General features: G+C 36.2%; 1 protein-coding gene and 1 non-coding gene across 4 annotated transcripts; one reads left to right on the top strand and one right to left on the bottom strand.

Moving 5' to 3' along the window:
* LOC109540757 (proton-coupled amino acid transporter-like protein CG1139) lies at nucleotides 1–24,967 on the top strand. 3 transcript variants are annotated; one of them, XM_048661078.1, is made up of 10 exons: nucleotides 1–276; nucleotides 1,149–1,219; nucleotides 1,287–1,397; nucleotides 4,157–4,307; nucleotides 4,609–4,730; nucleotides 18,231–18,315; nucleotides 18,381–18,612; nucleotides 18,669–18,897; nucleotides 24,216–24,388; nucleotides 24,495–24,967. In XM_048661078.1, the coding sequence occupies exons 2-10, from the start codon at nucleotides 1,158–1,160 to the stop codon at nucleotides 24,722–24,724; spliced, it is 1,395 nt and encodes a 464-aa protein (XP_048517035.1). In that variant the 5' UTR covers nucleotides 1–276; nucleotides 1,149–1,157; the 3' UTR covers nucleotides 24,725–24,967. The 3 variants fall into 3 exon arrangements, with proteins under 3 accessions (XP_048517035.1, XP_048517032.1, XP_048517041.1); XM_048661075.1 differs by lacking the exon at nucleotides 1–276 and adding an exon at nucleotides 542–580; XM_048661084.1 differs by lacking the exons at nucleotides 1–276; nucleotides 24,216–24,388 and adding an exon at nucleotides 542–580.
* Nucleotides 12,064–12,273, bottom strand: LOC125502700. The gene has a single exon (XR_007280481.1). It is a non-coding gene; the product is annotated as a small nucleolar RNA U3 (small nucleolar RNA).
* Nucleotides 24,968–25,390: the final 423 nt, after the last annotated feature.

Raw genomic sequence — 25,390 nt, 5'->3', positions numbered from 1 at the left:
ATAAGCCTACACCTGTCGCGAAAATGCTTTAGTATGTCTTGGTTCTGTTAAAATCGCGCTGGTTCCAACTCTTCGACCTTTCGGCAACTTTTACTGCCGCTTTACCTCGCGTTTGTTGACGATTAGCTTTTCGAGAACTTGATGTGTGTATGTGTCTTATCGTGTCAGTGGGTTCTTCATCTGGTTGCGCCAACCGTAATTTGACTAATTTGTTTGCCGATGATAAGGACGTTTTAGCACCAGTTTTGCTGACGCGCTCCCTTGGACCTTAGACAGGTGGGTTGCAATAAGCCACCAAAAATTTACATTTTAATTGTTTTACTGTTGGAACTGACTAGATGTTCCTATGTCTGAAATGAAAGTTAATGTAGGATGCCCATTATTCAATCGCTTGGCAAAAACTGAAATGAGCAATGAAATTGCCCAATTTCCGTTGCGAAGCGCTCATTGTTGCATCAAGTGCTGGAATTTTGCGATACTTATTCAAATTAAGATCCGTTTAATGTGCGATTAGTAAAATTTCCTTTTTCGGCTGATGAATAAGTAAATCCTTGATATGAACGAGCTTCGAATTTCACAGGTATTCCGACCTACAGTTTAGTGTTTTTCCTACCATATATTTTACCGTGAGAGGTTTGATTTGAAACTGTTTCACAAGCTAACAGGATAATTTCGACACATTTCGAATCAATAGGCAATAAATTAGCAATCGCCCCCTATTATCGGCAACAGATTATTGAAATCCCAGACATTCACTTTTGCATTGTTCTTTAATCTTGCCAGTTCAGTTAGAAGCCGATGTTTGTCCGAATTTTTCAAAATTTACAAATCGGGAGTTTGGAAAAACTGCCTTCACTCGCTGTAAAATTGCACCTTTTTTCTGAAAACTGATTACGCCATGGTCTACTCAATGTTCTCACTGTTGGAACAAAAGCGGTTCTCAAGAAGAAGTGCGTCATTTGTGGCATTTAAACAATATCGGGCCGATACTCTTGTAGATTGCAAACACCTTATTACCCGTTTATTTATTCATTCAATTATCCCAATTAACAAATAAACATTGCGGAATTTGTCGCTCTATTAGCGATTGTTTGATCTACGCTTTATTTATTGCCTGGGGACTTTTATACGGTACCTGTTTGTTGCAGGTTTGGAAAATGGCATCAGAAAAAAAGGAAAAGTATCCATCCACTTTTACCATTGACAACTTCAGTTCAACGTAAGTGACGATATAACAACATATACATAAAGCAAAACTTTTGATCGCAATTTGCTCGTTTGTTTAGAGCCACTTTGACAAACAATGACCAAATCAAAGTGCCCATTGGGTTGCCTGAAAAGGTCGAGGCGACCGACTATAATCCTTACGAGCACCGAAATCTCGTCCATCCAAACAGGTAAGTTTTTGCCCAATGCAATGTTTGATTTTTTTGCAAAGACGGCCCTGTTCACTGGGGTTTTATGCGGGCGACACGGGAATCTATAGTTGGACCGTCAAATCTTTACCCACATAAATCGACGGCAACAGTACGGGGAAATCAGTTAAAATTAGTGGTTTAAATTTTCCATAAAAGTTGTAATTTTGAATATATGTTTTATCCTTTCGCATCGATGCTTAATTTGCTACTTTTAAACACGTTCAAATTTTTGAACTATGACAAATTTTCTGTCTTTAGACTATTTTTCCACTGGAACTTTCTAAGTGAATTTATTCATAACCAAATTAGGCATCGTTAACCAGCTTTCCGCAGCGTATTAGGAGGGATTTTCTTGATATTTTTCGGCAATTTGATTCCAATCTCTTGGTTAATGCTTCCGATATGAATTTTTAAGACACATTTTTTGTCTCGATCATTTTTCCGCTTGAATATTTCTTTTCTTCAATTTCAATTTGAATTCCCTTGGTTAATGCTTCCGATATGACATTAAGACAAATTTGCTGTCTAGGCCTTTTTTCCACTTGAATCTTTCCAAGCCAATTTGTTCATAATTAGACCGGCAATTTCTGAGCGAATTTTAGCAGCGCATTATGAAAGATTTTCTACATATTCTTCGATAATTTGGTCCAATTTCCTTGGTTAATGAATCCGATATACATTTTTAAACTTTGACGAATTTTCTATTTAGACCATTTTTCCACTTCAATCTTTTGACTTGGATTTGTTCATAACAAGGTCAGCAATTTCTAGGCTGGTTTCAGCACCGCATAAGTGGGGTTTTCTTGATATTTTTTGGTAATTTAGTTCCATTCTCTTGGTTAATGCTGCCGTTGTGAATTTTTAATCATTCAATAATTTTCCTGTCTCGGCAATTTTTCCATTTGAATCTTTCTAAGTGGATTTATTCATAACCAGGCCAGAAATTTCTAATCGGATTTCAGCGGCGCATTACGAGAGTTTTTCTTGATATTCTTCGGTAATTTGGTTCCGTTGTCTTAATGTGTGTTAATGCTTCCGATATGAATTTTTAATTTCAATTTGTCTGTCTTTTGTCCATTTTTCCACTTGAATTTTTCTAAGTGAATTTGTTCATAACCAGGCCGGAAATTTCTAGGCGGATTTCTGCACCGCATTGCGAGAGTTTTTCTTCATATTCTTCGGTAATTTGGCTTCATTCTCTTGGCTAATACTTTCGATACGAATTTTTAAACTTTGACAAATTGTCTGTCTTTCGATAAGTTGTTCGTTTGAATCTTTCTAAGTCAATGTATTCATAAACAGGCCATAAATTTGTAAGTGGATTTTAGCAGCGTATTAAGAGGCTTCTTCTTCATATTTTTCAGTAATTTGGTCTCATTCTCTTGGTTAATGCATACGATATGAATTTTTAAACTGAAAATTAGTCTGTCTTTTGTCCACTTTTCCACTTGAATTTTTCTAAGTGAATTTGTTCATAACCAGGTCGGAAATTTCTAGGCGGATTTCTGCACCGCATTGTGAGAGTTTTTCTTCATATTCTTCGGTAATTTGGCTTCATTCTCTTGGTTAATGCTTCCTATACGAATTTTTAAACTTTGACAAATTTTCTGTCTTTCGATAAATTGTTCGCTTTAATCTTTCTAAGTGAATGTATTCATAATCAGGCCAGAAATTTGTAAGCGGATCTTAGCTGAGTATTAAAGAGTGTTTTTCTTCATACTTTTGGATAATTTGGTTTCATTCTCTTGGTTAATTCTTTCGATATGAATTTTTAAACTTGACCAATTTTCTGTCTAGATTTCCACTTGGATTTATTCATTACGAGGTCAGAAATTTCTAAGCCGGTTTCAGCTCCGCATTAAGTGTTTTTTTCGTGACATTCTTCGGTAATTTGGTTCCATTCTCTTGGTTAATGCTTCCGATATGAATTTTTAAACTTTGACAAATTTTCTGTTTGGACCATTTTTCCGCTAAGTGGATCTGTTTATAACTAGACCAGAAAGTTGCAAGCGGATTTTAGCAGCGCATTAGGAGAGTTTTCTTCATATTATTCGGTAATTTGAGTTCATTTCCTTGGTGAATGCTTCCCATATTAATTTTTAAACTTTGCTCGATTTTCTGTATAGACCATTTTTCCACTTAAATCTTTCTTAGTGGATTTAATCATAATCAGTGCATACATTTCTAAGCGGATTTCAGCAGCCCATTACGAGGGTTTTTCTTCATATTCTTCGGCAATTTGGTTTCATTCCCTTTGTTAATGCTTCCGATATGAATTTTTAAACTTTGACAAATGCTCTATTTTTCGACAATTTTCCGCTTGAATATTTTCAAGTAAAATTCCGTTCGCTTGGTTAAAGCTTTCCAGGACCGATATCATCAAGAAATGGTGGCGGATAATGGAAACTTCATCAGTTTTCGGGTCATTTTTGCTCTTGAATTTTTCAAACTGAGTTTCTTCAAAACCAAGATAGGGCGGATCCCGGTAATTGATTAAAAAGGTTTGTCTTAGCACAATCTTTTAATTTAGTTGAATTTACATTCTTCCTCTCTGTAAAACGAATTTTTCGGCTCGAAGAACGTGAGTTGCCGTTTGTATGCAAGGATTTCTTGACCCAAGTATAGATTGCTTGTTGCTACAACCCTATCAAATTGACGCGCAGAGCCGCACTAAGGCCACATTGCCTTCAATGCCATACTTGATGTACCGTGATAATCAAATAATTGTTTTTTTCCAGTTTTTCCGGCGCCCTCATACATTTGTTGAAAAGCTCGCTGGGTACCGGCATTCTGGCCATTCCACGAGCCTTTAAGAGCGCGGGATTGCTGGTGGGACTGTTTGGTACCATCATTATCGGTTTGCTGTGCACCCACACTATCCATATCCTGGTAAGTTTACATCAAACAGTCGAACAAACACTGGGCGAAGAATTTAGCCGCGAATTTCACCTTGAGCAGTAATTGTTTTGGAATGAAGCGCCTCACTTGAAGAACCCGGCCATTATCCTTATTGCACGCTAATAAGCTGGGGCTCGGTTTTTTGGCGTTGTTGTTCGGGCATTTTTTGAATGCTCAGGTTCCAAAGTAATTGGAATTGCCAGAGCCGGGCTCAGACTTGACCGCCAAAATTACAGCCGTGCATTTGCTGCTGGTGCGAGCAAAAGGTGATCGAGGTTCTTTTTTGTTTCAGGTGCGAGCCTCTCATAAGGTTTGCGCCAAGTCAAAACTTCCCAGTTTGGGGTTCGCGGATACGGCTGAAGAAGCTTTCAGGACGGGCCCCAAGCCTTTAAGGCCCTGGTCCAGATTTGCCAAGTAAGTGGAAACATTTGCAGCAACAACAATTCCAAAATCTTTATTGCGCCGCTGATAGTAGGAGAACTTGCGCTTACTTTGCTTAAACAGTGGTAATTTACTGAAATTCAATGGCAACGGGTTTTATAATATTTCGCCCTTGGCACACATAAATGGTCACGGATTGAACTTGCCAGGCAAATGCCATCATCAGGGATTCTGGTTAACCCAAACCACACAGTTTGTTGTTATTCCCCGCAAAAAGACCAATTTCAATAATTTTACATATTCATTTATCAGCTTTATATTTGTGTTTCGCTCGCGGTTTGCATTAATCAGGCAGGTCTTGTCCGTTAATTTACTCGCCTGTTTATATATAAACGGTTTTTCCAAATTGGGAAATATTTCCTGCCCATTAAGCCGCCGCTATTTTTTTTTATTTCGCTATTAAATTGTATCACAATTGGTCTCATGTAGTGGAACACATTGGTTTTGATAGTGAAAGGCACCGAAGGGTGATGCAAACGGTTGCAACAACAACAAGAACAACTTCCTGATTGCGGCAATTTGAAATGTTCTTAGGGGAAAAGCGAAGGTTTTTCTTAAGTCATTCTTCTTTGTTTACCTATACAGAACTTGAATTTTTTCTGTGAGAATGTTGGATTCTATTGATTCATGTCTTTTTTAAAGCTCCAAGGCTTTTGCCAAATATGTCAGTTTTGCGCAAGAGACTTCGATTTTTTATGCTATATTGGCATCAATACTGGTCATCAATTTTTGATGGAGGGAAATTCGAATTGAAACCTATTCTTAAAGCACTTGCTGAGGGCGTTATGCACGCTATGCTCTTTGGTTATTCTTCATCAATAGTTTTTTAATGGAAAGCTGTCTTGCGATTTTAAATAACGCGTTTGTCAGACTGTTTTTATGTTGAATTTTAAGCGATTTTAGAACTGGAACATATAAATTGCAGGTCGTCTAAATGATCAAAAGTACTTACGATTTTTGGAACAAAAATCGAAATTTGCGGCATAAACTATTTCGATGCAAGTGGGTGGTTTGCGGCAGTCCATTTTCTTGGCCAGATCGTAGCCCTGATCTGAATCCCTTATATTTTTACTTTGGTGGTCACTTAAAGGATCTGTTTTATGTGAAATAAACGTGAATGGATTGCTCGTGGACTTTTACAAAAAATTGACCACATATTTTAGTATGGTAGTAACTTTTCCTGTGGTACTTCCCATCGTAGAAGCATCATTTACTGTTCTAACAAGTGGTGCAAAAATGAGGGTTCCGGCTCAAGCTGTTGTCCTGAGAAATCGGCAAAAACACGAAAATTGCGCCATGTTGCGCCTAAATGGGTGATGATTTAAATTTCACTATGTGTGAAAAAATTTACAGTAATTCCTAACTCACGTTTCGCTATCTGAATCACAGAGCAAAACAGAATCTTCAGCTAAAATGGTTTTTGAGATGCTGCCAAGTCATGGGTGGCGATTCTTGAAATTTGTGCATTTTTGTGAAACCACCAACATTTCCCAAGAGCTCAACGTATTGTTTTCCAACGTATGTTTTCCGTAAGAATCTCCCTAATTTCATATTTTCCTAAAAAATGAAAGTGGCAACATTTCCCAAGCAATACCTCACCTAGTAGGTAAAAGGTCCATTTAGTGCTCTAACCCGTGGTGCAGCAATGAGCGTTCTTGCTCATTTTGTTCCCGAGAAATGAGGAAAAACGCGAAGGAAAGCATGAAATTTTGGCCTAATCTAGCACCTAACTGTATGATTCAAATTTCCTTTTTTTGTGTGTTTGAAAACTACAATTAATTCAATCACGTTTCTGTAGCTGTAACAACAATAGGAAGAAAGCGGCATCAAGTACGTATCGATTTTGCAATGTAAAAAACATGCAAAACTAATACTTTATTGAAATTTACGCTTTTTTTGTGAAAACACTCTATTATGGATGCTTCACCTGGCAAAAGCCCATTTGGTGCTCTATCCAATGATGCAGAAATCGTGAAAAGTGGCGATCATTTTTGGCCAGCTCGTAGCCCCGATCTWAATCCCTTAGACTTTACGTTGAAAGATACGGTTTAGGACGAAACAGAATCGCGCCGGGAACGTTTACAAAAAAACATTACGGCGTAGTTGAAACCRTAAGAACTAAGAACTTACTTTATTTCGAATAATACAATATTTAAATAAAGGAATAAGAAAAGRCAGTGAGGTAAATGGTGACATTTTCTTCGGGTACCTAATTACTAGATACATAAGTAAATTTAAAATTGTTCAGTATCCGTAAATTAACGAATGATTGATTCATTAACTCGGTAATATTTCGAAAACGGGTTGATTTCTGGAAGAAAAGTGGCTTGCTTCACCTTACAAACAAACAGTTTGGCAAATGCGTTATTTAAAATTCCTAGGTAAATTTTCATTTCAGTTGTGGTAAAAAAATCATCAAACATTATCGATTGCACAGCGCGCTCTAGCAGGTACCTCAGAACTACGCTTATATTTCGACACGCAAATCGAATTTCCCGGCACTAAAAACTTATAACTCCAACTTTAGTGAAATTTCAAATAAAAATGTAGGATTTCTGGAATTCATTTGAATCAGGAGCTGGGACGCGATGTTGTTTTGGAAATAGAGCAATACTTTGCTAAGGTATATATAGTTAAATCGGTCATTATTTACACAACGATCTGATACCAGTCCTGCCGCTTTACCCATTATGCTCACCTTATAGAAAATCTCATAACAAACAGCATTTTTTCTATAGATTTTGCGTGAAAATGCCGCTTTCCGCAACTTTTCACCCTCTGAAATTCACCAATTTCAAAACAAATCAAAGGCCGCCATGATGGTTCTGCTCTTGCGCTGGCGTGCCAATTCGCGAGTTAAACTACCGGTGGTGGCGCTGCGAAACGTCAAATTACTCGTTGTCGAGTGACAGTTGAGACTTGTCAGACTTGTCTATTTATTGAAATTGATGACATCTATAACATAAAACAATACTTACACACGATACTTTCGATCTGTTTCGATTTCCTTACAATCTAGCAAACGTTGATTAGAACGAAACGAAACAAATCACAAACACCAATGTCAACAAAACAAGTGTCAAATTACTAGTTAACGTGTAGTTATAATTTTAGCCACCAGGGGGAGTTTGGACTTTTGATCTCGCCAATACAAATTTTTCACCTCGACTTCGTCTCGGGACACTTTTCGGCCTTGTATCGAAAACTACTATTAAAAGTTAAGACATTTTTGAACAAAGAACGGTGTCTTTCTTATTTTATCTTTATATTTTGTTAATTTTCCCTATGCATATTTCTTAGCTTACTTATTTCAAGGTTGATTTTGCACTACCTTTTATTTAGTATCTTTTTTTGTCCGGTGCCTTTCCAAATACACAAATAGTTTTTCCAAAAATCATTTTTACGAAACTTCTATTTTTTGAGATTTGCTCACCTTCACTGACACTGCGCTACCATTTTCTGTATGAACGTATTTTAACTTTGAATTAATTACCCTTTTTGTGTGTTTTGATTGAGATTTTCGACTTTGGTGGCAGTTTGGCAACATGGTTGAGCAGTATCGAATTGTCGCCCAGGATGAGCTCATTTATCCCCCCAAAACGGAATTTCTGTGGCGGCAGTCGCAATCCTGGCGATCCCTATTATCTTTACGACAATTCCAAAGAGTATTTTTGGTAATTTATGAATAACAAATGTTTGCATAACCAAATTTTCTAATTATAAACTATAAAACTAAAAAAAACGTTTCAAAAAATAAAGTATAAATTGAGAAATATCGCCCAAAAGTCGCATGGCAACTTACTTAAAACTGGTAGTAAATCTATCCGAAAGGTATCGTGGGTAACAGATCGTGGGGTAAAGTAGGTATTACCGTTAAATCTTCCTATTTTGGTTCTCACTTTGTAAATTGAACTGATCTCAACTAAAATGTGTGTAACCTAGGCAGATTTTTATTGATTTTTAAAACACAATAGTTCAAAAATGGAAACTTAAATGAGGATATGGTTTCCAGTGTTGTATATCTCAATGCTTTCAAAATCGTGTTTGGGACTTGATTTCAGCTTGTCGTGAAGGAAAATACCCTGAAGAAGTCTTTACAAAATCTCTGATTGTCAACGCTTTAGTTTGCTGAGTTGCCAGTGTTATTCGTGAAATAGCGTTCACCCTATGAATGTGTGGCAGTTTTGTAAACCATTTTTGGTTAAAAAAAATAGTAGTCTGTGGTTGGAAAGTTTACTTTAGATTGTTTCCTACTGTTAAGAGTGAGTTCAGTAATATAAAAATACGGTGTGAAGTTTACGGTTGCAATAGTGATACGAAACGCTCTAAAGCTGGAAATAAAGTGTCATTTCATCATCATTCGTCGTTCACGTTTCCAAAATACATTATTTTAAGCAAGTTATGGCCGAATGCCTTTGCTCTTACTGCTCCTAGCCTGCAAAATTTATCTATTTTGCAAAAAAATGCATAACCCATTGCAAAGCAATTTATAATTTAAACGAAGAATTATACAGTGTGTCGCACTTAAGATGGAAACACTCCAGTATTTTAGTTATTTTTGGAAGCAGAGTTTTCAGTTTCGGTACGGAGGTAGAACGTCATGAGGTTAATTGGTTAGGGTACCCATTTCTAGCTTCAGATGAAAACCCAGCCTACTACGACTTTGCGAATAGGGGCAATGCGCAAACGTTACTAGCAAAAGTTGTTCAGAATGTTATTTTAACGGTAAATATCGAGTTTCAAGTCAAAAGTCAAATTTTGACGTTTTTTTTTTATTTTTACGCGAAGTCCGAAGCTTTCACTAAAGCAGCGAAAAATGCAACAATACATGATTTATTCAACAAGATAAGAAAAGAAACAGAAAAATTCAAGCAAAAAATTAGTATTATCGAATGTTGTCTGCTTCAACTAGTCCACCTTCAAGCCTGATGCACTGTTCAATGTGTTTGCGATTGTTATTGGCAACTCTCATAAGTTCAGCCACATTTATTTCACGGCAGGCTTGTCTTATTCTCTCACATAGTTCTTCTCGAGTTTGAGGCCTTACTTTGTAAACCTTATTCTTGATAGTACCCCAGAAATAGAAACCTATTGGCGTAAGGTTAGGAGAGCGAGGGGGCCACTGTTCAAAAGAGCATTTTCTGCCAATTCATCTTAATGGAAAGTATCGATTTAGCCAATCCCGGAGTTATGAATAGATGCGCCGTCTAGTTGGAAAAGCATTTCTTGCCGCACGTAGATAAGCAGATCCTGGATAATATCCCATAATTCATTATTAAAAAAATTGAGCAATAGCTCAGCATTTAAGGTAGTGTAGAAGAATAACGGACCAATTATTCTGTCATCTAAAATTCCGCACCGCACATGAACTTTTTGTGTGTATTGACTTTTGCTGTTAATAACCCAATGAGGATTTTCTGTAGACCAGTATCTGCAGTTTTGAGAAGATACCATCCCATTGATAGTCAACGTAGCCTCATCCGTAATCACAATTTTTCTTTAAAAAAATCTATCATTTAAAAAATTTCCTTGGGCCCACAAGCAATATTATAATCGTTTCAAGTCATCACCTTCTCTCAACGTGTGCAGAAATTTTGGTTCGAACGGCTTTATTTTATGACGAACCAGGCATCTTCTAATTTTGTCTTTACTTACATTTAATTCAACAGCCCTCAGACGTAAACTCATTTGAGGATTGGCACGAACTGAAGCTATGATGGAATCATCATTATGTGTTCGATTCCGAAGTTGAGCGTGAAGCGGACTGTTCAACACACTTCTAGTTTGAGTGAAACGCAACCCTGCTGCAGTTTTATGTCTAATAGGATTTCTCTGTGGATGTCTCATATTTAATTCTTCCGCAGCTTGTCGGTTACTTCGAACTCCATCACCAAATAATCTAATTATTTCTATTTTCTCCCTTAAACTGAGATGTTCAATAGGCATTTTGTCAGCGCGCTGACGCAATTAATGTCAAATTGACAATTATAAGACGCGGCTAATTTGATTCCATGGCTCTCTAGTGAATACTGATTAAAAAATTCGGACTGCGTAAAAATTTAAAAGAATGCCAAAAGTTGACTTTTGACTTGAAACTCGGTATTTACCGTTAAAATAACATGGTGAACAACTATCTCTAGTAACTTTTTCCGATATCTCTAACGCATCGCAAAATATAACAAATTGCCCCTATTCGTAAAGTCGTAGTAAGCTGGGTTTTTATCTGAAGGTAGAAATGGGTACCCTAAACAATTAAGATCATAACATTCTACCTCTGTACCTAAACTGAAAACCTTGCTTCTAAAAATAACTAAAATACAGGAGTGTTTCCATCTTAAGTGCCGCACACTGTGTAAAAAAAATAATGGAATGTGGCAGTCTAAATAAGCTATAATTAATAACATTCATCAGACCGGAAAATAGCACCACACTCCCAACACTTCAGTGAGTACCACATGACGTCACGCAAATTGACGAAATATCCTACCTTGTTTTCGTTGTATCATGTATTTTGACAGAAGTCCCTGTCAGTTAAGACAGGGACTTCAAATGACATGAAAAATGCTTTGTTTCTGGGAAAAGGTGATTGATCGATAATTAACAATGTGTTAAGTTCTTTCAGTTAGTTTAAACAATTCAAGTTGTAAATCTAACAACCAGGCGATGTTTTGAACCACGAGTTCAATGAAGATAAATGACGGAAATCTGCCAAAGAACACATTTGAAATATTGACAAGCTTTGGAGCCCTGCGAGAAAAACAGTTTCATGCATTGTCAAATTTTCAATTAGCTTAATACAAAATAAAAACAGATTATTTTGTTGACTTGAAAAATTAATTTAAGCTTAAGTTTTAATGTCATTGACTTATGTTGTGGTAAATTAGTGGCAGTAGTGGCAAAGGTAAAGGATACCTATTAATGTTAGCAAGTATGGAAAAAATAAACTTGACTTATATGACGAACAAATATATACTTCCAAATAACATCACAGTGGCAATACGGAACAAAAACAAGCAAAGTTAAAAAAACTCAGTAACTGACGATCATCACCCAAAAATCTAAGAACATTTGTTGAACATTGAAATATAATAGATTGCTCCCAAAGTTCTCCAAATATCGAAATTATTTGACACGGATTACATACAGTAATGCTTATATGTATAATTAAGGAAACTATTTCAAGATTCTTCCTAAACATCGTTATTTTCGTTTAGAAATTTCTATACTACTATTACCTAGAAACCTAACTTTCCACCCACCATGTTATATCTGCACTAAAAGCTTAAATTTATTTCTTCAAAAAGCAACCACTCAGATTGACTCATTTCCATACCCCGTACAAGACCAGGTCGAACGATCATCGAAGACTACAGATTAATCCATAAGATAAATCAGAGCCATATCTCACGCTCAGGAAATGAGACTATGTCTCTTCCTCGTGGTTGCGAAAACTCATCTTGTGAGAAGAGAGTATGTGAAGATATACTACAGAAATGATCCTGTGAAGTATGATCTTAATTTTTTGCTCTAAAACTGCTGAACTTATACGCAGGTCGTAGATCCTCGTGCGTGTGTATTAGTCTGTACCGCCATCTAGAACTCGCGTAGAAGTTGTAGGACAATGGAGGCCATGACGGTTGGTGCCATTGTGCCACGGGCGCGAGTTAAGCTTGCTACGCCACTGTATGGAAATATACACTATCAGACAAAGTTAGAGCAACCTTTTGAAATACTGTGTGTCTACTTAGGTTCGCACCATATGGGAAACTTTTTTATGATCAGTTTTTCGAAAAAACTTATTCTTCATAAAAAGTTCTGCTTGGTCCAACACCTAAAATGCGAGCATCAGATATATTTTTTTTCGGTGGTATACGAGGTATATCAGAAAGTATGAATTTTTCCCAAAAATAAAGTACCTTAATTTTTGACAATATCGAAAATTGTTATTAAGAAAACTTGCTTAGAGTTGAAAAGTACGTTCAGGTATCTAATTGCACATATCTATGATGAACATCAAGTTTTGTTATTTTTACGGTAGTCCCTATGGGAAATTTTAATTATTTATTTTATGATAAAGTTACTTTTCATAAAAACTTCTGCATGTTCCAAAATCATAAATACAGTCATCAGAGATCAATTTTTTTCAGTCGTACACGAGGTTTGTCAGAAAATATGATTTTTATGACTATTAAGCGAATTAATTTTGATCAAGATTAATGACTCAGTGATGTTTAGAAATGATGCTGAATATTTAAGAGAAGCCTACAGCAACATCTTACTAAAAAATGAAAAATAATTAACACCAAATCATTTAGGTACTAGTAATTGAAAAATTAGGCCTTGTTCAAATACAAAAATAGACTAATAAGCAAAATTATTTCCTTATCAGCAAAACATTATTTCCGAGTTCCCATACATACAGACTTAATTTGGTATTCGAAAACCTCTTCTAGTGCAATTTTTTTTGGAAGTTAAAAAATTTCTGGGCTAATATAAGACTAACTTCATTGATACGTGACCTAATTTATCATTGCGTCTCTCATTGATACCAAAGATTATTCTTTATGTCATTGTTTGTTAATATTTTTAACTTCGTTTTTTAAAAACATCGCTTTGTCCTTTGCCAAAATATTTGATCTTGCTTTATACCAGTTTCTCGGTTTTCCTATGTTAATGACTTCTTAATGAATCTAAATTGCTCAACAAAATAACCGACACATGGAGAAATTTGGACCAATTTTTAAACTGGATAAATTCGGATTGCTGCAAGAGAATCGATTTCTGTTTGAAGCGTCATTTTCCCGATTTTTTTTCGGTTAGTTCGTGTTTTTGCAAAAAATATGTCAGATAAAGTTTCATACTGGGTGGCAAAGGAACCTAGGCAAAATGGATGAACATTCTACATGCTCTTAGTTAGACCAAAAAAATATTGTTAACCAAATTTTTTAAAATATTATTATTTTGCCCTTTCTACTTTATTTTTGCTTTTACTTATTCTTTTGCTTAATATTAATGACTAACTGAATTCTTTTTATTGACGACTATGAATTGATTTTTATTTACTACATTTAAAACTGAAACCACTCTGTTGTCCCTTGTGGATCTCTGAAGAAGATGGCTTAAATATAGCAAAAAATCTCTGGGTTGGCATTATGCAAGCATTTCTCAGGCAAACTGCAACTTCTGTCTAAACAGGTTTGTTTGGGCAGTTCCAGTAGATATTTTATAAACTTCCGCCTAAAACCTTTGTATAGGCATTATGCAAGTCTTTATTCAAAAAGTTACACATTCTAAACCAACCAAGATGGTAACTTTTGTAAGATTCGTAGCAAAAAATGTGTTGTACAGTCACTACAAATTGAGAGATTTTTAAACAATGTTGAAACTTCCTGCTTAACAGTTGTGTGAGTTGTCATTATTCAAACATTGTTTTGAAAAATTCCAGTTTTTAAACAAACTGAGATTGAAAGTTTATCAATGCACGATCGATTTAGCCCATAAAAATTCACTCTCTTCAAGAAAACAATTCAAATTATTCCTGCCGTTGGAGCATTTAAAAAAACATTCGCAAACTTATTTGAAACGCTAAGAGGTCACACCTCTTTACGCTAGCCGCTTGTTGAAATTCTACAAAATTATAGATTGAACGTTGACCATGTTTACTAAAGACTGCACTATTAATGGGGATATTTTTTAAACTAAATCCTGATGTTGAGAAAATTTTGAAAATTTTACAACTAGTATGCGAAACACATTTACATATTGTTGTTCTGCACGTGCAAGCCTGTTTTTGACATATTCCAAATTCCAAACTTATTGAGATGGAAATCTGAAATTCCACTGGATGAAAGCTAAAATTTTGCAGTAAATAAATAAATTGTGACTTCCATTCTGCTATTAAGGGAGTTTTCTAATTTTTTAAAAACTGCATCTTGAAAACAACTTGCCGCTATAAAATCCTCAATTCGAAAAACTCCACAAACAAAAATTCGCACCATTTGCAGCAATAACTTCACTCTCCACATGGAAAAACATAAACTGATTTCTGCAGTTGAGATATTTTTTTAAAGTATTCTAAGTTGTTGTTATGCAATCTTTCGTTTGAAAACCGATATGTTCTGAACTAATCAAGATTGAAACTTCTTAATTGCATCATTTTGAAAGTTCTTAAAGTTTCTTTCCAGTCTTGCCGTTAAGAAATTTGAAAAAGTCAAATCTTGTCTCGGCTTAAGCGGTCCACTCACATGGTGATCTGCAGGGGACAATCTGTACAGGAATTGGGTATAGCCACTAGACGTTGCAATCACTGGTCCCAATTTATAATTGTTTTATGCTATGCGTATGGCTCCTCCAAGGCGCCAAAAAAATTGAAACAGTAGATAGCTTAATAGTCATAAAATTCATATTTTTTGACAAACCTCGTGTACCACTGAAAAAACAACTTTTCCACACACCATACGATTTACAGGGAATTGCATCCTGTGAACAACCAACTGGCCGATATCGGAAAGTCGTTAAAAAATTGACCCAATTGGACTGCACACGTGACAATCTACAGGGACCCCGCATATTGTACCTACCCTTCAGATTGCCGTGTGTGTGGGCCGCTTTATGCCTCATACAATGTAGTGTAAGTTTCTCCACGTTGGGGCAAGGCTGAAGCAAGCCAGTCAGGGCTGAACTTGCTCAAATGTTAAATTTGATAAATTTTCAAATTAATCTACAGGGTCGCGTTTATGAATGGAAACGATTCATTATTTCCTAAACTGAGATACCTAGAACAAAACGGATATTACAGAAATTGTAAAGTAATTTCCAGTGTATTTATACATATAGAGAAAAAATATATATTCAGTCGTGTGTGAATGTCGTCTGGGCCTGCTGCTTTATTGTTCTTCATGGACAGAATGGCTTTTTCGATCTCTTCTTTTGTGATAGGGGACCTGACGTTTCTTCTTTAGGATTTTTTTAGGATTTTTGCAAATTTCTGAACGTCATAAAAGAGTGACTCTATATGTAATTTTCAGACTTTTAGTAGCTCCGATGCATCCGCTACTATTTTTTCTATTTTTCATTTTTCCAAAGATGTGCCCTGTTTTGCTCACACAATAAATCATATTATTGAAGGGGCTTTAAAATTGCCAAGTGTGAATACAGCTTGTCGGAAACTATGGAAACTATTGTTAAGAGAGCAGGTAGAAAAAGTCTCCGTTTTGGTGACTCTTGACAGTTTAGAGAAGTTTCAGTTTGATTTAACAAAAAGACAAGTTGTAACGAACCAAATCTGTTTAAAATAAATTGATCAGTATTGGAAAAGCCCGGAACCAGTTTCTTTGGAAATAGAACCGTCGTAGCACAAATAGCGGGTAGCCTTTTGTGAGCGCGACACAGCTATACCTAAGGTTGAATTGAATTGGAAAAAAAATAGTGTTTTCTTGTACGTACTTTCGCCAAAGTTTTTGAAAAAAAACGGTTTGAAAAATGTCAAAACAGTCATCTGACAATCAGTGTCAAGTCACCTGACAGTCTAGCTGTCAGCGTGACTGAAGGCTTCTCCTCGGGGGTCAATTTCATGCAATGGCGAAAATTCGACTTTCGTCTTTTGTACCGTAATATACTATATTCAGCTATTTCCACAATTTGTAGAAAACCGATTGATTTATAATATCAGAAAAAAGTTAGAGCTTTTTTTGTACTTCTACCCCCCCCCAAATTATAAGTCTATGATGAAATTCTAACAGTTTTAATTTCAGATATAAATTCAGCATATCAAAATGACTAAAGTTCCTAAAATTTACGTTTTGATGTTCAACCGTTTAGAAATAATTTGCAAAAATCCCTACTACTGGGCCCATCTTCAAGAAGCCGTTCCTGTTAGGGCGCATTTTTCAATGCATGTTGATTTGAAAAATTAATATAATTTTTGACAACACATTTCACTGTTTCAGTTTGGCCACCTAATTTTGGGACACCCTGTATATAAAAATGTCGATGACACGTAGAGGCACTCAATATCGAGTGAGTCAATAAAATTGTGAGTAGGTTAGAATTCTACTCATTTGACTAAGTATCGATACTTTCTGAATACTCATGTGAGTAGTAATGCAAAATGATTTGGTTGCTACTCATTTGAATAAGTATCCATACTTTCTCAGTATCGTATCCTCCCCAATCAATGGGTTATACAATTTCTTAGTCGTTCAAATGGTCTATTTTTCCGCGCTCGCCGATGTTGCCCCAAGTAAAACCCGATTTTTTTAAAGAGTGCAAATTTTATACAAAATATGCATCTTATACAAACACCATACTGTGAAAGCAGCACAAGTTTAACTTGTATATACTTACAAAAGTACGCTTTTGAAAAATTACAAACGTCAAAACATGACAATTTCAAAAATGGCATTGACATCAAATTTGAAATATGGGGTTGACGGCTTTAATTTTTGGGTATTTTTATTTATTATAACTTATTATTTGTCTTATGTCCTTTATTCGAATAAAAATATATTGTTCTACTATTTGTTTAGAATGTCGATGCGAACTCAATTATTGACTAACATACAGGGTGTGCCATTTAAGAAACAAGAACTTCGCTTTGCTGGAATGGAACTTATGCAATCCTAATTAATAATTAATTGAGCACACGCTGGCCTTGAGTACTTTGAATTTTGCATTCCACAAGAGTTGCTTATATGTAAAATATCGCATAAGACGATCATGGTTTATTCGATTTTCGCGTTATGCAACCTCGAAGCGATTTTCTGCTATTGAAACGGCGCAGGCTTATAATGTTCAAATGAAACCCGTTCTTGTTTTTGCATATCAATTGTATTAAGTATTGGCTTCGGCTGCAAATGTACTCACCGAATCCATAATTAAGGCCATCGACAAGCCTTGTAGCCAAACAAGAACAGGTCGAATGTCAGCTAATTGGTCGATCTACATTGAGAATTTGAATTGCATACAGGATGTTCCACTTTCGACATTTCTATAGGGTGATTGTCAGTGCTTTCCAAAAGGTTCCGTGCTCCTTTTGCCACAAGAAAGAGAGCGATACAAAGGAAAATAAGAAAATTGTCAATTTTGAAAAGACCCTATATTTTGTTGTCAGTTACACCCAATACTCCTGAAAAGCTCGTTGCGGATTGAATACGGCTGTTCAAAAATCAAATTAACCAAAAAGTAAATAAATTTCGGAAAAGTGGAAGTTTTACCATTGGCCCAGTGCCGTAGGAAGCTTAGCTCGCCCCCGGGGCACAATACCTTTTTAGCGCCCCCCACCCTCATTCGAATTAATTCGGTCTAGAATTTTTTTGTTTTGCGGACCATTCGGCGCCCCTTTGAGTAGCGCCCGGGGCACGATGCCCCCCGTTGCCCACCCCTCGCTACGCCTCTGCATCGGCCAGAACCTTGATGGTTCTGCATTGCAACACAAGGCGGCACAAAGCATTCAAAAAATGTTGTTTTTTTCAGGAACTTTGTCGAGATTGCCCTCGTCCTCACCTACTACTGCGGAAATGCTGTTTACATTGTGTTCATCACGGTATCAATGACAAAGGTATGTTGTAACATCATCAACATGGTTTGCAATCGGAAATATTTGGGTTTCTTTTAATTTTCCAGCTCTTTTCCTACTATTTTCCGGAGACCGCCACATGGGACCAGTACTTCAAACTGATGATTCTCATCCCGTTGATTATCTGCTGCCAAGTGCGCGAGCTGAAACACTTGGTGCCTTTTTCCTTCCTGGCCAACACCATGATGGTTGTGGCATTCGGAATCACTCTCTACTACATCTTCTACGATATTGGCCAAGTGCAGCTGGCGGACCGAAAGATGTTCAATGGCTGGGAAGGTGAATGTTTCCACCTCATTAGGCAGGCGAAAATGACGAAAATCTTGCGTTTGCAGGCATCCCGTCTTTCTTCAGCACAGTGCTTTTCGCCATGGAAGGTATCGGCACCATAATGCCAGTGGAGAATTCGATGGTAGAACCGCGATTTTTGGGCTGTCCAGGCGTCCTAAACTCGGCAATGAGTGTTGTCGTGTGCCTTTACACAGCCATCGGGTTCTTTGGCTATTACAAGTACGGCGAATCGACGGAGGCCACCATCACGAGGAACCTGCCTTCGAGCGAAATGTAAGTGCCAAGGCTGGAAAATGCTGCAGAACCGTTCAAGCGAAGTCAATTAGTTTTTGCGCTCGAGGTTTTTGCTGTTTACTGGCCGCCTTTTAATATGCCAATCAGCAAATAGTGGTTTTGAGGCGATAAAAATCTTCTGAACTGATGGGTTGCGCAACGAATGCTTTTATCAAGCGCACGTCGTCGTAATGCTTCGTCAAACCTTTCGATTGTTTACACTTTCTTCGCTTTTTTTACACCTTCGTCGTCAAGCTTTCCAAAAATTTGTTTGTTGTTTTTGCTGAAATTAAGTTCTACCATGCATCATGTACAGGGGGCGAGTCGAAGTTGGCGTTAATCTTTTGGGGCTTTAGAGGAGAGTGGACATTTTTTTGAGTGTGTTTCAAGTCAAAACTCTCAACTGAAAAACTAAACGTTGAAATATTGAAACAACTCTCAACTAATTAGAGTGAAGAACTTGTAATAAAATGCTCCCCTTTCCCGTTTTTCTGTTTCACCTGTTATTGAGTACATTTTTTGCTGGCTTAAGAGTTACAGGGAAAATTCCAAAATTACCAATATAAAAATGACCCTATATTTTCTCAGTTAAAATGGATACAGAAAAATGTTTTATGCAATAGTTTCTTTATAATGATTATTGAATAATCCGCCATTTTCAGGATAAGTATACGGGGTCAGATAAAAAAATTATTGGACATAAGCTCACTTTTTAAGATGACGCTCCCGGTATATTCTCATATAAAAAGATATCAGTTTGACTATTCTTTTCAATAATATAACTCGCAATAGATGACATTGGTTTTCTTGGCGATTTATTTAAACTTTATTGCTTTAAACCACAGTAGGCCATGAAACAAGAGCTCATATCCTAGCAACTCAACTACCTTGACATTCTAGTTGTCATTCACAATTAGGGCTCGTTCAGACTGTTGATTTTTTCGACGGTTTTCACCAAATTTTAACAAATTTTCAAAATTCTACCCGTCCGGAGCGGTTTCAAGGCAAGAAAAGATACCAAGAGTATATACCAAAAATGCCACGACGAAATCGTTTCGTTTTTACCGAATTTCAACAAATTAAATCTTCCAAGAGCGTTTAAAAAATGCCACGAAGAAACCCGAAGATAGAGCGCCGCCTTTTCAACTTTAAATAGAGAAAATACTGGTCTATAACTAATCAAAGTATGATTTCTTTGACAAAATTTTCAAAACAGTATTTGTCAAGAGCGGTTTGAAGGCAAGAGAATCTGAAAAGCGTATTTAAAAATTGACCTATAAAGAAATTAGTAGAGATGGAGCGCCGTTTTTCACACTATTAAATAGAGAAAATTGCGCTCTATAATTGTTCGAAGTTTGATTTCTTCGGCTGTTCTTACCAAATTTTAACAAATTAAATCTGCCAAGAGCGTTAAAGAAAATGCCACGCAGAAACTAGAAGATAGAGGGCCGTCTTTTCGACTTTAAACAGAGAAAACACTCGTCTATGACTCATCAAAGTTTGGCTTCTTTGACAGTTTTGACAACATTTCGGAAAATGTTTAAAGCAGAATTTGTCAAGAGCGGTTTGAAGGCAAGATAATCTGCAAAGCTCATTTAAAAGTTGACTTATGAAGAAACTAGCAGCGTTAGTGCGCTGTTTTTCACACTTTTAGATAGAGGAAACTTTACTCTATAACTGCTCAAAGTTTTATTTTTTGGCGGTTTTCACCAAATTTTGAGAAATTTTCCAATTCGTACCCTGCCGGACCGGTTTCAAAGGAAGAAATTCTGCCAAGAGGGTTAAAAACATACCACAAAGGAACCAGAAAAGATAGAGCGCTGCCTTTTCAACCTTAATTAGAGAAAACTCTAGTCTATAACTCATCAAAGTTTGATTTCTTTGACAGGTTTGACGAAATTTTCAAATCAATATTTGTCAAGAGCTGTTTGAAGGCAAGAGAATCTGCAAAGCGTATTCAAAAATCGATATATAAAGAAACTAGTAGATATAGAGCGCTGTTTTTCACACTATTAAATAGAGAAAATTGAGCTCTATAATTGCTCAAAGTTTGATTTTTTCGGCGGTTTTTACCAAAATTCACCCGAAGATAGAGCGCCGTCTTTTCAACTTAAAACAGAGAAAACACTAGTCTATAACTCATCAAAGTTTCATTTCTTTGACAGTTTTGACAACATATTTAAAACAGTATATGTCAAGAGCGGTTTGAAGGCAAGAGAATCTGCATAGCGTATTAGAAAATCGACCTACAAAGAAACTAGTAGAGATAGGGCACCATTTTTTACATTGTTAAATAGAGAAAATTGCGTTCTATAATTGCTCAAAATTTGATTTCTTCAGCGGTTTTTACCAAATTTCAACAAATTAAATTTGCCAACAGCGTTTAAGAAAATGCCACGAAGAAACTAGAAGATAGAGCGTCGTCTTTTCAACCTTAAACAGAGAAAACACTAGTCTATAACTGATCAAAGTTTGACTTATTTGACAGTTTTGACAAAATTTTGAAAAATTTTCAAAGCAGCATTTGTCAAAAGCGGTTTGAAGGCGAGAGAATCTGCAAAGCGCATTTAATTGTTGACGTTTAATTGACTTATGAAGAAACTAGCAACGTTAGAGCGCTGTCTTTCACACCTTTAGATAGATAAAACTTTACTCTATGACTGCTCAAAGTTTTATTTTTTTGCGGGTTTTCACTAAGTTTTGACAAATATTCCAATTCGTACCCATCCGGAGCGGTTTTTAAACAAAAAATTCTGCCGAGAGCGTTAAAAACATTTCACGAAGGAACCAAAAAAAAAGAGCGCTGTCCTTTTAACCTTAAATAGAGAAAACTCTAGTCTATAATTCCTCAAAGTTTGGTTTCTTTGACAGCTTTCATCAAATTTTGACAAAATTTTCATAACAGGATTTGTTAAGACCGGTTTAATTGATTTCTGCTCTCACTTTCATTTAAGTGGTTTAAAAACAGTTTGCGAGTACACCACTGGATAGAGGGGGTTAATGCGCATTAAAACACCATTTTATTTATTTTTGCTAGACGGAACAATAAGCTACTGGTGATTGTTAATTTAGAGTCACGTCTGTTGTTACACTTAAAGTTGTTACTTCTATTCATTAAACACTGTTTAATTACGAAATTGTGCCGATCCAACAGACGTGACAACTGAAGGCTCGTTCAGACGGTGATATAGATGACGTAACATCTAACTCCGTGACACCATTCACGTGTTCAGGTGTTTACACTCACCAACACATTGTGTCGCGACAGACTATTTCCAAAATGGCGGATTTCTTGCATGCAGTAGCGGATGTGTTAGAAGAAATCATTATTTTGAAATTGAGGCGAAAATTCGAAAAACGAGAATGTATGAGACAGTGGATTATGCGTAGAAACAAACTAGGGGCATCAGAAACTACTAAACAAATTGCAATTAGAAGACCCAAAGTCTTTTTGCAATTTTCTGAACTCAGACTCGAATTTCTGGTTTCTCGAGGGTTTCGGGTTTTGATCTGCATATGCACGGCTGGGATTCGAACCGAGGTTGGCTGTCTAGCCTGAGTAACGTTTTACTACTATGTTCAAACGACTACAAAAAGTAATCTAGATTTTCCCAAGAACATAATGAGTTCAAAGAAAGTCGACGAGTTTTCTTGTAAAATCGATCTCTCAATTTTTTTGAATAAAAGATTCAGTTTGCCAGAATTTTACAGGAAAATGCTAGGAAAACCGCGGTTTTTCTGTTTGGAGACAGTGTTGCTTACAAATATTGCCCTTAAAGTGAAGAAACCTCAGTTTCCAAATAAATGATTATAAACTTTCGCTTTTTCAGTTCAGGGAAATATTTTTGGAAAAAACCCAGAATTAAGTATTATGGTTTTGTCCATAATTCGAAGCTGCAATAAGTTTTCCAAAAATTTTGCAAAGCGGTTAAGTGTGTTCCAATAAAATTTATTTTGTAATTTTTCACAGAAATTACCTGAAGATTGTCAGTATTTTAACTAAAAAATAATGCGATTTTTGCGTAGAAAAAAATGCTTAATAGAAACGTTGTTAAAACTAGGATGACCTGAAAATTTAAAGGAACTTTAAAGGAACATCAGAGCGATGTGGGCGGAGAATTCCAAATAATTTTTTGTAAACTTTTGCTCTCTGATCGTTTTTTCCAGATAATCTTAATTAGGTACTTTCAGAAAAAACTGAAAAAAATTATTTGGTATTTGTGCCAAATTAGAAGCTGAAAAGGGTTTTCCATTATTGTCAGCAACCCCATTATTGTAAGCAAAGAAGGAAATCCTCAGAAAATAATGGTTTTTCGCGTGTTAGATTAAAAACTTTTAGTTTTGTGATCGGTTTTGGAGAAATCCTTAATGATTTTCAGGGAAAAACGAGATGAATTTTTATTTTCGTTTTTGTCTCGATTTTGACGCTAAAAAAAGTTTTACAAAGCTATAAATTTAATTATAAGTAATTTTTAAACCGTAAAAGACCTCCAGATCGTCAGTATTTTTAAGTAAAACTGTACAAAATAGAGCGTTTTTAAGTAAAAAGTAAAACAAACAAAATTAGTCAAAACTAAAAAACCACTTTTTTAACAAACTCTACAGTCTTCAGAGACGTGACAAGATTTCCAAATAATCTGTAATAACTTTCGCTTCTGTTCGTTTTTTGATAGAAAATTATTTGATTTTTGTTCCAAATTCGACGCTGGAAAGGGATTATAAAACTTTTTACAAAGCGACCAATGATTCGAAATTTATTTCATAATTTTCAACAGAAAACACATTAAGTTTGTCAGCATTTTTAAGTGAAACTTTAGAAAATTGAGCATTTAGAAGAAAGAGTAACTTGGCTAAAATTGGAACATTCCGATTGAAGAAATTTTAGAAATATTGTTAATAAATGGCCCTTAAAATAAATCTAGAAGCAATTAAAAAAAATCATCAATATTTTCCCAACTACGGAACTCAGTTACTGCGCCGGTGCGTCGGGTTGGCGCACCAAGCCGTTTGCTTAGCACTGCGCCACTTTTTCAATTTACCGTGGGATTTGGCGCTGAATAATTACAATTTGAATTAAAAAAAATCTAAAATGTCGATTGAAAGGACTCAGGAGGTTAAAACACTACCTGAATCATACCCAAATCGTATTAGCCATTAGTTGTGCGAAGGACAGCAGGTGTCACGTTCGTTCAATACAATGATTCAGAGTCCATCAATTGGTAGGCATTTTAATCTAATTCGATTCAAATGCGATATAAATAAATAAATGAAATTTGATGACTGAATGAATGATTTTCCAACAAAATGTATTTGTTTAGTGCTGCCCAGATAGTGCAGGCCAGCATCTCCATTGCCGTTTTTTTCACGTTTATGCTGCAGTTCTACGTGCCGCTTGACATCACATGGAACCGAATCAAGCACAGAATTCCCGAAAATCGGCACAACATTTCCCAGATTTTGCTGAGAACTGGCCTGGTCATTTTCGTCACTGGTAAGAGCCAGTTTTTTCCATTTTTTTTACACATGGGCTAATCCGGCTCTATAATAATTCAGGGCGGTATTTAGGAAAATTAGCACATATATATGAATTTTTGCAGGTATCGCTGCAGCGGGCGGGGAACATTTGGGTGTCTTGATCGATCTGGTGGGGGCGATTTTCTTCTCCACATTGGGGCTGTTTGTGCCGGCACTGATCGAGATCATTGTCGACTGGGATGAGGGATGGGGCCGGTTCCAGTGGCGGCTGATTAAGGACGTTTTAATCATGACTCTGGCCGTGTTCGGGCTGGTGTCCGGCAGCTACTATGCTGCCTTGGAAATGAAGTGAGTGGACCCAGCAGTCCCTTTGAGTAAAAGCGCTGTGATATTTTGTCAAGTAGTCATAAGTTCAACTGCCCGATTGTTTTTGCAATTAGTACGGGACAAGCTGGTTACATTTATGGTTGTTTCGCGATATTTTAACCCAAAAGTGCAAATTTTTATAAACGAAAATGAATATAAGGAAGTTTGTATATGTTGTTTTGTATAGTAGTTTTAAACAGTTCACCTTAACAATAAATTATGAAGTAGATGAGTGCATTTCAGTTTGAACTATCACCTTGTCCTCTAATTGTAATTGAGACTTGAGAGATTGATTTTATCGACAGTTTACCGGAGCGAGTGTTGGTCGAACATACAGGGTAATTCAAAATTGGCGTCATTCCTCTGGAGGTGTTGTCTGGCGCTGATATAGGAGTACAGAAAAAATAGTAAAATAAATTAATTGTTATTAAAAACTGAGAAATTTGCAAAAAACTATTTCAGAAATACGGCAGCAATGTTTTCAATGTAATCTGTCTAATTAACATTGCGAAAATACCTGTGGCTTCGTAATTATTTAAAACTCCGGTAACCATAGAATTATACAGACTGACAATAAGATAGACAAGGATAAACGGCAAATTCAACAAGATTTGTTGACGAAATGTCAACCTGTTCTCATAACCTCGAATAT

Source organism: Dendroctonus ponderosae, unplaced genomic scaffold (assembly GCF_020466585.1).
Source record: "Dendroctonus ponderosae isolate FM_Combo_2020 unplaced genomic scaffold, Dpon_F_20191213v2 Dpon_F_20191213_1, whole genome shotgun sequence".
Lineage (NCBI taxonomy): Eukaryota > Metazoa > Arthropoda > Insecta > Coleoptera > Curculionidae > Dendroctonus > Dendroctonus ponderosae.
Note: the sequence above shows the minus strand (reverse complement) of the source record. Positions and strands in the feature narration are given on the sequence as shown.